The sequence below is a fragment of the Orcinus orca genome, chromosome 4 (assembly GCF_937001465.1).
Source record: "Orcinus orca chromosome 4, mOrcOrc1.1, whole genome shotgun sequence".
In the NCBI taxonomy this organism is placed as follows: domain Eukaryota; kingdom Metazoa; phylum Chordata; class Mammalia; order Artiodactyla; family Delphinidae; genus Orcinus; species Orcinus orca.
In genome coordinates this window covers 38,803,455-38,819,260 of record NC_064562.1, presented here as the reverse complement: position 1 = coordinate 38,819,260, position 15,806 = coordinate 38,803,455, and the positions used below count along the sequence as shown (strand labels likewise).

At 36.2% G+C, this 15,806-nt stretch overlaps 1 protein-coding gene across 14 annotated transcripts in view; it reads right to left on the bottom strand.

The window, feature by feature from the left end:
* The window catches only part of MAPK10 (mitogen-activated protein kinase 10), a 637,325-nt gene that overhangs the window by 156,506 nt on the left and 465,013 nt on the right, over positions 1-15,806 (bottom strand). For 9 of the 14 annotated variants that reach the window (XM_049709104.1, XM_049709107.1, XM_049709100.1 and 6 more), the window contains one exon: positions 14,849-14,920. The exons of 3 other annotated variants lie outside the window; for them this stretch is intronic. In XM_049709104.1, the coding sequence (XP_049565061.1) occupies positions 14,849-14,914 (66 nt within the window). In that variant the 5' untranslated portion in view covers positions 14,915-14,920. Of the gene's footprint in view, positions 1-14,821; positions 14,921-15,806 lie in introns of all 14 variants that reach the window. 2 more of the 14 variants (XM_049709108.1, XM_004285423.4) reach the window with 1 other exon arrangement.

The following is a 15,806-nucleotide window of genomic DNA, read 5'->3' as shown; positions in this document are numbered from 1 at the left end:
GTAATAAAATACTTTTCTGTGTTTTCATTTGTGGTGAAGACAGTTGTTCTGTGGGTATCCACATGCTCTACTACATTTCCCAGCTCCCTTGCAGTTCTGTTGGGGCCAAGTTGCTGTATCTGGCCAGTGGACTACATGAAGAAGTGGCAGGTATCATCTAAATGCAGAGGCATTTAAGAGGTTTGCCTCTACAATCCACCTCTTTCCACACTGTGATGTCTTAACTGGACATCACAAGATGGCAGTTCCTGAGTCACAAGATGACAGAAGACAAAATTCCTAAGTCACCAGATAGAGGAGAGTCCTTACCAACCTGTTCTAGACTTTGTGTAACAGGAAATAAACTTTTGTTCTAATAAGTTACTGAGATTTGAGGTCTATCCACTATTGCAGTATGTTTTTCATTCAATAAATTTTTTTTTTGGCCTTACAATGTGCCAAGTAATGTTCTAAGCACTGAGAACATAAAGCTCCTGTTCTCATGGAGCTTAATATTAAATTGTCCCTTACAGGATCAAAGTTAGAATGCCGGCTTCATTATCACAATGATCTAACTACTAAGCTAATCACCTTGAATTCTATGTACACTTCTGATCTGCATATTTGCAATTTGTCTTTAATAAAGAAAAAAGAAGCATAAAATAGGCAATAATAAGAGGTATTATATAATCAAGTTGGGACAAAATTTCAAGGTTAATTAAATAACGGTTAATTTTTAAAAAATACTTTCTCAGGGTAGGAGGAAAAGGTTGTTTCATCATAAGGAGAATAAAAATTCATTTAAGAATCAAAATGTTTAAAGCGAGTTATCTGGATTTCACTGACTTATCTCTAAAACATGCTTTTGTTTTTTTGGAAGGGAAAATTGAAATGCTACATTTAAGAATATGGAACATCAGACTTTCAAGATGGTGGCGGAGTAAGACGTGGATATCACCTTCCTCCCTACGAATACATCAAAAATACATCTACATGTGGAACAACTCCTACAGAACACCTACTGAATGCTGGCAGAAGATCTCAGACTTCCCAAAAGGCAAGAAAATCTCCACGTACCTGGGTAGGGCAAAATTAAAAACAGAGACAAAAGAATAGGGATGGGACCCATACCTCTGGGTGGGAGCTGTGAAGGAGGAAAAGTTTCCATACATTAGGAAGCCCCTTCACTGGTGGAGATGGTGGGTGTGTGGGGGGGAAGTTTCGGAGCCATGGAGGAGAGCACAGCAACAGGGGTGCAGAGGGCAAAGCAGAGAGATTCCCACACAGAAGATCGGTGGTGACCAGCACTCACCAGCCTGAGATGCTTGTCTGCTCACCCACTGGGCCAGGTTGGGGCTGGGAGCTGAGGCTCAGGCTTTGGAGATCAGACCCCAGGGAGAGGACTGGGGTTGTCTGTATGAAGACAGAGTGAAGGAAGCTAGTGCTCCTCAGCTAGCCGGGAAAGAGTCCAGGAAAATGTCTGGACCTGCCGGAGAGGCAAGAGATCTTTGTTTTGGTGTGTGTGAGGAGAGTGGATTCCTTCCCAGTGTGCCCACAGAAAGCAGAGCACTGCCTAAGCAAGCTCCAGAGACAGGCGTCAGCCGCAGCTATCAGTTCAGACCCCAGAGACTGACATGAACTGCTAACTCTGTGGCTGCTGCCACCAAGAGTCCTGTGTGCCAGAGCAGGTCACTAACAACACCACCCCGGAGCATATGCAGCACACCACTGCCAGGGTCACAAGATCCAGGGACAACTTCCCTGGGAGAACACACGGTGCACCTCAGGCTGTTGCAACGTCATGCCGGCCTCTGCTGTCACAGGCTCACCCCACATTCCAATTATGACTATCATACTCCTCCCTACCCCCAGCCTGAATGAGCAAGAGAGCCTTAATCAGCTGCTGCTTTAACACCCTCCTGTCTGGGCAGGGAACAGACACCTGAGGGAGACCTACTTGCAGAGGTGGGGCCAAAACCAAAGCTGAACCCCAGGAGCTGTGTGAACAAAGAAGAGAAAGGGATATTTCTCCCAGCAGCCTCAGGAGCAGCAGATTAAATACCCACAGTCAACTTGATAGACACTGAATCTGAAGAATACCTGAATAGACAATGAATGTTTGCAAAATTGAGGCAGTGGACTTTGGGAGCAACTGTAGACTTGGGGTTTGCCTTCTGCATCTAATTTGTTTCTGGTTTTATTTTTATCTTAGTATAGTATTTAGTGTTTATCATTGATGGATTTGCTTATTGGTTTCATTGCTCTCTTCCTTTTTTTTAATATATATATTTTTTCCTTTTTTTCTTAGTGTGTATGTATATGCTTCTTTGTGTGATTTTGTCTGTACAGGTTTGCTTTTACTATTTATACCAGGGTTCTGTTGGTTTTGTTTTTGTTTTTTTGTTATTCTCTCTTGCTTTTCTTCTGAGGCGTGTGGCTGGCAGGATCTTGGTGCTCGAGCTGGGGGTCAGGCCTGAGTCTTTGAGGTGGGAAGGCCAAGCCCAGGACATTGGACCACAAGAAACTTCCCGGCCCCACATAATATCAATCGGCAAGAGCTCTCCCAGAGATCTTCTTCTCAACACTAAGACCCAGCTCCATCCAATGGCCAGCAAGCTCCAGTGCTCAACACCTCATGTCAAACAACTAGTAAGACAGGAACACAACCCCACCTATTAGCAGAGAGGCTGCCTAAAGTCATACTAAGTTCACAGACACTGCAAAACACACCAGCGGATGCAGCCCTGCCCACTAGAAGGACAAGATACATCCCACCCACCAGAACACAGGCACCAGTCCCCTCCACCAGGAAGCCTACATAACCCACTGAACCAACATCATCCACTGGGGTCAGACACCAAAAACAATGGGAAGTATGAACCTGCAGCCTGCGAAATGGAGCCCCCAAACACAGTAAGTTAAACAGAATGAGAAAACAGAGAAATATGCAGCAGAGGAGGAGCAAGGTAAAAACCCACCAGACCTAACAAATGAAGAGGAAATAGGCAGTCTACATGAAAAAGAATTCAGAGTAATGATAGCAAAGATGATCCAGAATCTTGGAAATAGAATGGAGAAAATACAAGAAACATTTAACAGGAATCTAGAAGAACTAAAGAGCAAACAAACAATGATGAACAACACAATAAATGAAATTTAAAATACTTTAGAAGGGATCAATAGCAGAATAACTTGGCAGAAGAATGGATAAGTGACCAGGAAGATAAAATAGTGGAAATAACTGTCACAGAGCAGAATAAAGTAAAAATAATGAAAAGAATTGAGGACAGTCTCAGAGACCTCTGGGGCAACATTAAACACACCAACATTTGAAGTATAGGGGTCCCAGAAGAAGAAGAGAAAAAGAAAGGGTCTGACAAAATATTTGAAGAAATTATAGTTGAAAACTTCCCTAAGATAGAAAAAAAAATAGTCAATCAAGTGCAGGAAGCTCAGAGAGTCCCATAAAGTATAAATTCAAGGAGAAACATGCCAATAAACATATTAATCAAACTATCAAAACTTAAATACAAAGAAAAAGTATTAAAAGCAGCAAGGGAAGAGCAACAAATACTATACATGGGAATCCCCATAAGGTTAACAGCTGATCTTTCTGCAGAAACACTACAAACCAGAAGGGAGTGGCAGGACATATTTAAAGTGATGAAAGAGAAAAACCTACAACCAAGATTACTCTAACCAGAAAGGATCTCATTTAGATTTGACAGAGAAATTAAAACCTTTACAAACAAAAAACTTAAGAGAATTCAGCACCACCAAGCCCCCATTACAACAAATCCTAAAGGTATTTCTCTAGGCAGGAAACACAAGCGAAGGAAAAGAACTACAATAACAAACACAAAACAATTAAGAAAATGGAAACAAGAACATACATATTGATAATTACCTTAAATGTAAATGTATTAAATGCTCCCACCAAAAGACATAGACTGGCTGAATGGATACAAAAATAAGACCCATATATATGCAGTCTACAAGAAACCCACTTCATACTTAGGGACACACACAGACTGAAAGTGAGGGGATGGAAAAAGATATTCCATGCAAATGGAAATCAAAAGTAAGCTGCAGTAGCAATTCTCATATCAGATAAAATACACTTTAAAATAAAGACTATTACAAGAGACAAAGAAGGACACTACATAATGAACAAGGGATCAATCCAAGAAGAAGATATAACAATTGTAAATATTTATGCACCCAACATAGGAGCACCTCCATATACAAGGCAAATGCTAACAGCCATAAAAGAGGAAATCGACAGTAACACAATCACAGTAAAGGACTTTAACACCCCACTATCACCAAAGACAGATCAACCAAAATGAAAATAAATAAGGAAACACAAGCTTTAAAAGACACATTAAAACAGATAGACTTAATTGATATTTATAGGACATTCCATCCAAAAACAACAGAATACACTTTCTTCTCAAGTGCTCGTGAAACATTCTCCAGGATAGATCATGTCTTGGGTCATAAATAAAAACTTGCAAAATTTAAGAAAATTGAAATCGTATCAAATATCTTTTCTGACCACAAAGCTGTGAGACTAGAAATCAATTACAGGAAAAAATCTGTAAAAAACACAAAAACATGGAGGCTAAACAATACACTACTAAATAACCAAAAGATCACTGAAGAAATCAAAGAGGAAATCAAAAAATGCCTAGAAACAAATGACACTGAAAACACGACAAGCCAAAACCTATGGGATGCAGCAAAAGCAGCTCTAAGAGGGAAGTTTACAGCAATACAATCTTACCTCAAGAAACAAGAAAAATTTCAAATAAACAACCTAACTTTACACCTAAAACAATTAGAGAAAGAAGAAAAAAAAAAACCCAAAGCTAACAGAAGGAAAGAAATCATAAAAATCAGATCAGAAATAAATGAAAAAGAAATGAAGGAAATAGTAGCAAAGATCAATAAAACTAAAAGCTGGTTCATTGAGAAGATAAACAAAATTGATAAACCATTAGCCAGACTCATCAAGAAAAAAAGGGAGAAGTGTCAAATCAATAGATTAGACATGAAAAAGGAGAAGAAACAACTGACACTGCAGAAATACAAAGGATCATGAGAGATTACTACAAGCAACTATATGCCAATAAAATGGACAACCTAAAAGAAATGGACAAATTCTTAGAAAAGCAAAACATTCTGAGACAGAAACCAGGAAGAAATAGAAAATATAAACAGGCCAATAACAAGCACTGAAATTGAAACTGTGATTAAAAACCTTCCAACAAAAGAAAGCCCAGGACCAGCTGGCTTCACAGGCAAATTCTATCAAACATTTAGAGAAGAGCTAACACCTATCCTTCTCAAACTCTTACAAAATATAGCAGAGGGAAGAACACTCCCAAATTCAATCTATGAGGCCACCATCACCCTGATACCAAAACCAGACAACGATGTCACAAAGAAAGAAAACTACAGGCCAATATCACTGATGAACATAGATGCAAAAATCCTCAACAAAATACTAGCAAACAGAATCCAACAGCACATTAAAAGGATCATACACCATGATCACGTGGGGTTTATCCCAGGGATGCAAGGATTCTTCAAATACTCAAATCAATCAATGTGATACACCATATTAACAAATTGAAGAATAAAAACCACATGATCATTTCAATCGATGCAGAAAAAGCTTCTGACAAAAATCAACACCCATTTATGATAAAAACCCTCCAGAAAGTAGGCACAGAGGGAACTTACCTCAACATAATAAAGGCCATATATGACAAACCCACAGCCAACATCATCCTCAATGGTGAAAAACTGAAAGCATTTCCACTAAGATCAGGAAAAAGACAAGGTTGCCCACTCTCACCCCTATTATTCAACATTGTTTTGGAAGTTTTAGCCACAGCAATCAGAGAAGAAAAAGAAATAAAAGGAATCCAAATCAGAAAAGAAGTGAAGCTGTCACTGTTTGCAGATGACATGACACTATAGAGAATCCTAAAGATGCCACCAGAAAACTACTACAGCTAATCAATGAATTTGGTAAAGTTGCAGGAGACAAAATGAATGCACAGAAATCCCTTGCATTCCTATACACGAACGATGAAATATCTGAAAGGGAAATTAAGGGAACACTCCCATTTATCATTGCAACAAAAAGAATAAAATATCTAGCAATAAACCTACCTAAGGAGACAAAAGACCTGTATGCAGAAAACTATAAGACACTGATGAAAGAAATTAAAGATGATACAAACAGATGGAGAGATATACCACAATCTTTGATTGGAAGAATCCACGTTGTGAAAATACTCTACTACCCAAAGCAATCTACAGATTCAGTGCAATCCCTATCAAACTCCCACTGGCATTTTTCACAGAACTAGAACAAAAACTTTCACAATTTGTACGGAAACACAAAAGACCCCAAATAGCCAAAGCAATCTTGAGAAAGGAAAACGGAGCTGGAGGAATCACGCTCCCTGACTCCAGAGTATACTACAAAGCTGCAGTAATCAAGACAGTATGGTACTGGCACAAAAACAGAAATATAGATCAATGGAACAGGAAAGAAATCCCAGAGAAAACCCACGCACATATGGTCACCTTATTTTTGAAAAAGGAGGCAAGAATATACAATGGAGAAAAGACAGCCTCTTCAATAAGTGGTCCTGGGAAATCTGGACAGCTACATATAAAAGAATGAAATTAGAACACTCCCTAACTCCATAGACAAAAATAAACACAAAATGGATTAAAGACATCAATGTAAGCCCAGACACTATCAAACTCTTAGAGGAAAACATAGGCAGAACACTCTATGACATAAATCACAGCAAGATCCTTTTTGACCCACCTCTTAAGAAATGGAAATAAAAACAAAAATAAACAAATGGGATGTAATGAAACTTAAAAGCTTTTGCACAGCAAAGGAAACCATAAACAAAATGAAAAGACAGCCCTCAGTATGGGAGAAAATATTTGCAAATGAAGCAACTAACATGGGATTAATCTCCAAAATTTACAAGCAGCTCATGCAGCTCAATATCAAAAAAACAAACAACCCAATCCAAAAATGGGTGGAAGACCTCAATAGTTATTTTTCCAAAGAAGATATACAGATTGCCAACAAACACATGAAAAGATGCTCATCATCACTAACCATTAGAGAAATGCAAATCAAAACCACAGTGTAGTTTCACCTCACACCACTCTGAATGGCCATCATCAAAAAATCTACAAATAATAAATGCTGGAGAGGGTGTGGAGAAAAGGGAACCCTCTTGCATTGTTGGTGGGAATGTAAACTGATAAAGCCACTATGGAGAACAGTATGGAGATTCCTTAAAAAACTACAAATAGAACTACCATATGACCCAGCAATCCCACTGCTGGGCATATACCCTGAGAAAACCATAATTCAAAAAGAATCATGTACCAAAATATTCACTGAACCTCTATTTACCATATACAGGACATGGAAGCAACCTACGTGTCCATCAACAGATGATGGATAAAGAAGATGTGACACATATATACAATGGAATATTATTCAGCCATAAAAAGGAATGAAACTGAGTTATTTGTATTGAGGTGGATGGACCTAGAGACTGTCATACAGAGTGAAGTAAGTCAGAAAGAGTAAAACAAATACCGTATGTTAACACATATATATGGAATCTAAAAAAAAAAAAAAATTTCTGATGAACCTACAGGCAGGGCAGGAATAGACACAGACGTAGAGAATGAACTTGTGGACACAGGGTAGGGGAAGGGTAAGCTGGGACAAGGTGAAGAGTAGCATTATCATATATACACTACCAAATGTTAAATAGACACCTAGTGGGAAGCAGCTGCACAGCACAGGGAGATCAGCTTGGTGCTTTGTGACCACCTAGAGGAGTGGGATGGGAGGGTGGGAGGGAGGCACAAGAGGGAGCAGATATGGGGATATATGTATACATATAGCTGATTCACTTTGTTATACAGCAGAAACTAACACAACATTGTAAAGCAATTATACTCCAGTAAAGACGTTAAAAAAAAATTTCTGAATCAAAGTGAAACTAAAATATACATTATTTTTAAAAAATATGGAATATTAAAGTCTTATTTTCATTTATACCATAAAGAATATTATTCTTAAATCCTATATGATATTATTATCGTTCTCTCATTATACAATTATAAAAAGATCTAATTTATACCTAATTTTAGTAATTACACATTCTTCAACATATTGGTTTTCTTCTCTTAAATATGCATTTTGTAACTACCTTGCCTTTTTTTAGAATGAGTTAGAGATGTATTGAGTAAACAGCCAAATAAATATTCACCTTTAGAGAAGGTGAACAATAGAAGAGTTGAATGACACATTCCTGATTAGTACTGGTTTTAGAACTGAGAACAAAAGTGGACATTATTTTTCTTAACCTACTGAAAAATTCAGCTTTTGCTTATCACACACCGCAACCTCAGAAAATGCCTGTGCAGAAAAGCAAAATCATCATTTAATATATTTTCTAAAGTCTTAACATCCAAAGTGTAATAAATTAAAACAGTGTATTTAAGGAATTAGTTGATTTCTTAGGAACACTTATATAGATTAAAATGAAATCCACAATTTGGTGCTTTTCTGACACAGCATTATTAACTATACACTGAAAAACCACAGATAATTCTGGGCTATTTTACAGCATAACAATTTTGACAGATATAAGCGATAACTTCACTTAAACTGATTACTACCTCAACCATAATTAAACTCATAGTATTAAGCTACATTTACATTCAGGTCAAGATCATTCAAGAAGAAGTCAAGTCCGAACTTTATGTGCTTCAAGCAAACCAAACACATACTCATAAACTAATACAGAGAAGTTCATCATTACAGAACCGAATCTTAAGTAGGACCTGTACATTTTTTGTTAGATAAGATTTAGTAACATAACTGAATCTATTTATTAACTGGAATAACTTAATAAATCTTAAGAAAAAAACTGCCCAAGGTAGAAGACACAAATGTAACACTAAATTTACTGTTTTGAAATTTGCTGAAGAGTTAAGTTTTTATTTATTTAGAACAGCCATCATCTGTGGCTAGGAAAATTATTACATATACACACATATTGCTTTTGTTATCCAGACATTAGAGTAGCAAAATAACATTTAGTTAACAAGTCAACTCATCTAGTAATATTTTATATCTATTATAAGAAAAGCATTGCTTTAACTAGAAAAAAATCAACATGCTCAGTCTTGGCTATCATATCTAACAAGGTGCTATACCAAAAAACACTAAGACCTCAGAAAACACTGAAGAACAATTTTGTTAGTAAGAGCTCTACAAAGAGACTGCTATTTCTGTCATATCCCCAGTAATATTTTAGACCTTATATATCACAACTGTCCTTTGGAATATATATAAAAGTCTTCTTTTTTTCCTACTGGTGACCAATAGAATCTTAAGCTTCTTTGCATTTAATCATAGTATTTTTTTCTTAGTTATATTTAGTTGCTACTCACTTCAGTCAAAACACTGTATAACTGATAGAAGATTTCAAAAAGTTCATAATGGGACTAGAGAAAGACCTTCCTGTATAATGGCTGAGATTTCCAATCCCAGAATAAAACATAATTGAATTCTGTCTTGGTAATTAATGGCACTCTAAAGATTAAATGAAATAAAATCTTAGTGAAGTCATCATACATAGTAAGCATTTGGTAAGTATTGGGGTGTTTTCTTTTCTCACTCATTATTGTTTAGCCCATAGTTACCACTGAGGTTTTTAACTCAAAGTGGAATAGGTTTTCCTTATGTTTATAAGCCTAGCCACTCTCTACTGTGCTTTAGACTAGACAGTGTGTTCTTTGAGGAGAGTAACCATACTCACCCTGTATCCCTAATTTCTACAAGTTACAGATACATGTTATAGGCACTGAGTAAAGATGTGTTGAATAAATGAATGATGGAATCAATAAATAATCAGTCGATGTGTAGATGTCTCATTGCATAGACAATGTAAGAAGGCATGAAGAGTTTCTATATCCTAACAGAAAGAAGCCCACTGAGCTCAGTCCCTTTATTTCTAGTGTTACTTAGACTCATAATTGTTGATTCACTGATTTGAACCTTCTATCTCTCAGGCTTTCTGAAAATCAAGAAATCATTTTAAATGATTCATAACCAACTCATGCATCAGTAAACATTTAGAGAGGACAATAAGTTAATAACTTTTTAGATAAATATTAGACTAACACTGATTTATGATTAGCAAATTAACCAAAATGCAATTAAATATATTAATATACACTTACAAGATGGTAAGATGTTGAGAAGTTGACTTGATTTTGAAAGGCAAGCAAATTTCCACTCAGGACACGGTGTTTTTCTGAGTTTTTATTTACCCTCTTTTACCCAAAAGCATTTATTGAACATTTACTGAATTAAGATAGAATTCCAGGCTTGGAAGACAAGGATGAAGATGCCCTGGCCCTGCCCCAGAGGCAGTCACCATTGAGTGGGGAAAACACAAACCTGTACAACCAATGGTAACACAAATCAGGATGTGGTAAATGCTGTAGACACCAGTGGGTGTGCATTAGGTTTCCCAACACACATTATCTCTCTGTGTATATATTTCTTATATTTCATGTGTATAAAGCCCTGTACTATTCAGTACAGCAGAGTTCCAAAAATAGCACTTTTCACAGATTTTTTAAAAAATTCATAGAGTGAAATCTAATAGTTCTGCCCTTCTTTATTTAATTGAGAAAAGCAGGCTACGAAGGCTTACCTATTTCTCAGGAGGATCAAGAGCTTTTGCACTTTCAATTCCCTGTTAGTCTATATTTTTGTAAAGGATTCATACAAGTGCAAACTAAAGATTATTTTTTCATCGTCTAAGACAAATTTCTCTGCAGAATATTACAAGAAACGTCTTGCCTGCAAAAGCTGCTTGATCTTTTTTAAAGAAAAAAGCAACGAAATTAATAGGAGTAGCTCAATGAATCCCATGTTCTTCAAATAATTCAACTAAGAAAAAAAGGTTAATACTACTACAGATAATGTACATATTTACTGTTGATAAATAACTACCTGGGCAATTTTATTTTCTATATTTTCTGTGATTTCTTACTGATAACAGTGAAAAAATTATAAATATGATATAATTTTTTAAAGCCACAGATTAAGACTCAAGAGACCTGAATTCTGGATACACTTGATCACTAATTGTTGACAAGTTACTTAAAGGTCTTTGTGTATTGTCTGTGTGGCAAGCAATTGGGAGCAACCTAACTCTGCTGGAGATGGTGTTAAACACCACTGCATACCAAGGATCCATGAGATATCTCATGAAATGAGAAGCTTCCAAAGCACATAGTTTGAAAGTAAACCCAAGTAGATAATTCTGCCTCTAAAAATACAGTATTTTATTTAAATTACTAGAATACTAAATGAGGCTCAGAGCTACAGGAAAGAAAAAAAATAAACATTATCATCAAATAAAAATTCTACCCTGGGCTTCCCTGGTGGGGCAGTGGTTGGGAGTCCGCCTGCCGATGCAGAGGACACGGGTTCGTGGCCCGGTCCGGGAAGATCCCACGGATTGGCTGGGCCCGTGAGCCATGGCCGCTGAGCCTGCGCGTCCGGAGCCTGTGCTCCGCAACGGGAGAGGCCACAACAGTGAGAGGTCCGCGTACCGAAAAAAAAAAAATTCTACCCGGAAAGTAAATAAAGCACTCTGAGTCACAACTAGAAATATTCTGCTTGCTATGATATTTTTAAGTTACAGAATATGCATGTATATTTTCTAGATATCAAAAGCTCATAGTAAGCAAAAAAATCAGAGTCATTAAGAAAGTTCATGCTTCACTTCTTTTTATTCCTTTGCTTTAAAAGAACTCTTCCTAGAAATAGACATTCTGCATCTGTACCCAAATTTTGGGAGCTGATTTAAAAATAACTTCAACCTACAAAAAGACTCTTTGGATCAAAAGTAATAGCTGAAGTTTTAAGGCTTTTTTATTGATAATTTTTGAAATTCAGACTTAATCTTGAAATATGTAAAAAATAAACTTTTTTGTTTGTTTGTGGTTTGTTTCGTAAGTACTAATGCCCATGGTAAATGGCTAGGATCATGGACACTAAGGAAATGGCTCACAGTCATACAGCTTGCAAATGGTAGACCCAGATATTTTAACCAGAAATTCAGGTCTACTCATTTTTCACCAGGGCACTACCACAGTTGCAATTGATTGCATTAACCAAACATATATCATTCATTCATTAAGCAAATATTTGGTGCGAGACCACACTATGCCAGATACTATTCTTAGTGCTACAGTACAGCAGTGTGCAAAAGAGACAAAATCCCAACCATGTGCTGCTAATTGTTCAACAAATGGCTGGGGGTGAGAGAGAGGAGAGAACTTACCGGCAGTAATTGTTTATTTACACAATGTACATATTCCTATCATGACAAAGTTCAATCTACCAACTTGACATCATTGAACTTAAAGCTGAGAAGGGATGTGCACAATCAACTCTTGTGAGCCTATGTGAGCTCACAGCACACCACTGAAAAACAATCCCTGCCCAACTGAAAAATGCATTCTAGCAGAGAGAGAGAAGCAACGTGCTAGTTACATATATAGTGTATCAGATACCAAAAAGTGTTATGGAGGGAAAAAAATAGAAAGACAGGGAAGTTGGGTAGGGGTAGGCAGTGTAGATTAGGAAGGGGCAATTTTAAATAGGATAGGCAGGAAAGACTCCCTTAAAAATGACATTTGAGCCAAGTCCTGAAGGTGGTGAAGGCATGAGCCAAGTGGATAATAAAGGAAGAGCATTTGAAGGAGGGGTGTCTGGGTGGCTACATGGCAAAGGCTTGTGTATTTATTTTAAGAATTTTTACCATAAGTGAGATGGGAAGACATCTCACTTGACTGGAAGGTTTTTTTGCTTTGCTTTTTTTTGTTTTTAACCAAGGAGTGACATGATCTCACTTATTTTTCAAATATCACTCTTGCTGATGTTTTGAGAGTAAACCATTTGGGGGTGAGCAAAAGTGGAAGCTCTTACAATAATCCAAGTTTGGATCAGAATGGTGCTGGAGAAAACGGTGAGAAGTAGTGAGATTCCAGATATATTTTTAAAGTAGCGCCACAGAATTTGCTGACAGATTGGATGCAAATTATTGTCCAAAAGATGATTCTGAAGATTTTGCTCTAAGCAACTGGAAAGATGGATTTAGCATTTACCGAATTAGAGCAGAGCAATTTTAGAGGAAAGATCAAGGGTTTGGTTTGGTATATGTATCATTTGCTATGCCTATTAGCCATCTGAGCTGAGATATAGAACAAGCAATTGGGTTTATGAGTCTGGTTTCGGGGAGAGGTTTGTGTTGGAGATATAACTGGGGAGTATTCAAGATACTGATAATATTTAAAACACTAGGATTCAATGGGAGCACCAGAAGAGTGAATGTAAATATATTTAAGATTTAGTTAGCTATTTAACAAAAATATATTCCAGCACTGTACTCAGTGCTATGCAAGTATTAGCTCACTTAATTCTCATAAACCTAGAAGGTAGGTACTATTACTTTTTTCCCTTTTTACAAATAAACTGAAGCACAGCAAGGTTAACTAACTTGCCCAAGCTCACAAGTAAATGGCTAATCAGTGGCAGATTTGGAATTTCTAAACCAAGATGTCCAGATCCAGAGTTCTAGTTAGAGAAGAGAAGTTATCTGAAAGTCTGAGGCTTTTGGCACTGCAAGAATTTACAGGTCAGGGAGATGAAACAGACAGTAAATCCCATTCATAGCACGTAACACATTTTACTTTTCCATAGAAATTCTAACTACGCTCAGGGAGAATAGATTTACCAATGTTTTGTTTCCCTTTGTATTTTTATATATTTTCTATAATCAGTACATGTTACTTCTAGAATCAGAAATATTGTATTAAAATATTGTATTAAAATAATAGAAAATATTGTATTAAAATAATAGAAGCTGCAGAGTTTTTCTTTAAACCTGTTTCAAGGGATGCATGTCATTCTCTGTTTTCAGCCCATCGTGATGATAACATGCAATGAAAATCATTACAGAAAAAAACAGAAGTGCTCTCTGCTTGGGGTATGAATAGAGTTACCATGAAATTTACTGGCCAAATAAAAATTCCTGAGAGTAAAAATGAGCACTATTAATTATGCCATGACAACAGGCTTAAGTTAGAACTACCTAAACATACTTAGAGTAGGTACAGGTGCCCCAGCTGGGCTCTTTCTTAAGAATATCACTTGTATAAACACAGCAGTGCAGACTCTTATCTGGTCCATGCACAACATATTCTCACTAGTGTTCACTGTAGGTTAAAGATACCTTTATTAGTCATTATTGTTGTTTTATCTTTGTTATCAACTACTGGTTAGAACTGAACATCAGAAAACAAACTGAGCACTACCTACATATTATTATATTTCAGTACTAGAGATACTCTACTTGGGGCTCATCAGTTCTTGGATGAAAAATAATATCATAGACTTTAGCTAGTTTGATGAATAAAACCACATTTTAAGGATTTGAAAAAAACATATTAATGATGTTAAATCTAGTGAGAAATCACTTTATGCAGTGATCAAGTACTATATTTATAAACATTAAAAAGAATTATCTTCATTCCTATTCTAACATAAATGAACTGGGGGGAAAAAAAAGCATCTAGGTACCAGCTTCTACTTCCTAAGCTACTTTTAACATTACATAAACATTAACTTTAGTGTGGAACATTTGCAAGATGGGATGGCAAAATGGAAATACAAGTGAATATACTGTACCTTGTTTTACCTGTAAGGAACACACACCTGACAAAAGGCAATTTTCACATCCAAGGTTGGTTCACTGCAGTAGTACAATAAATGGAGGCTCATAAATACCTATAGAAAAAAATGGGGGCATGAATTTCCAAATCACCTAATTATTCATTATTGAATAGTATAAACTTCAGTATAATTTGAATTATACACAAGGTTTCAGGCACTACATATATTCAGCATAATCCTTGTCCAGACCAGTACTAGGTGCTTTTCACAAATTGTAAATATTAAATAATAAAATAAGGTTTAAAAATGTCCTATCTTCTATAATGATCAATGTCATCACAATCATAAAGACCAGATATAAGAAACTGGATATACCTAATGTGTTAAAGTTAAGTACATCCTATTATAGAACACTTTCAGTTCTAGGCAACTAATTTTTAAAAATTCTCAAATACATGCTCAAGAGGATATATATATAATAAGAATATTTGTTGTAGAATAAAGGGACTATTAAATAAAATTTAATTTATAATAAAATTACAGACAGGACTTGGAATAATTGAATCAAAGCTTAGGGTATCACCATGGAAAATATTTCAAACATGATGTTGAGTGGGGAAAAAAATAAGCTTTCAAAAAAGTATGAATATCACTGTATTATTAATGTAAAATTTTAAAGTACACAAAATAATATACATTGCTTTGTTATCTACCCATATAACCATAGATTAAAGAAAATAGGACACTACGTTAACATGTATTTAATCTTGGTGGTAAGTACAAAGATTTCAAGTATATTGCTTTCTGTATGTTTAAAATATTTTTTAATGTTGTAAAGTTTTAAGGAGAGGATAATAATCTAACAGTGGAAATGCCAAATTAGGTACTGGGTTATTTGGGAATGATGAGGCAGCATCAGAAAAACCCAACCAAAATCTTATTCAGTTCAATTAAACACACTTTGTTGAATATGTATTGTGTGCAAGATACAATTCTGTGA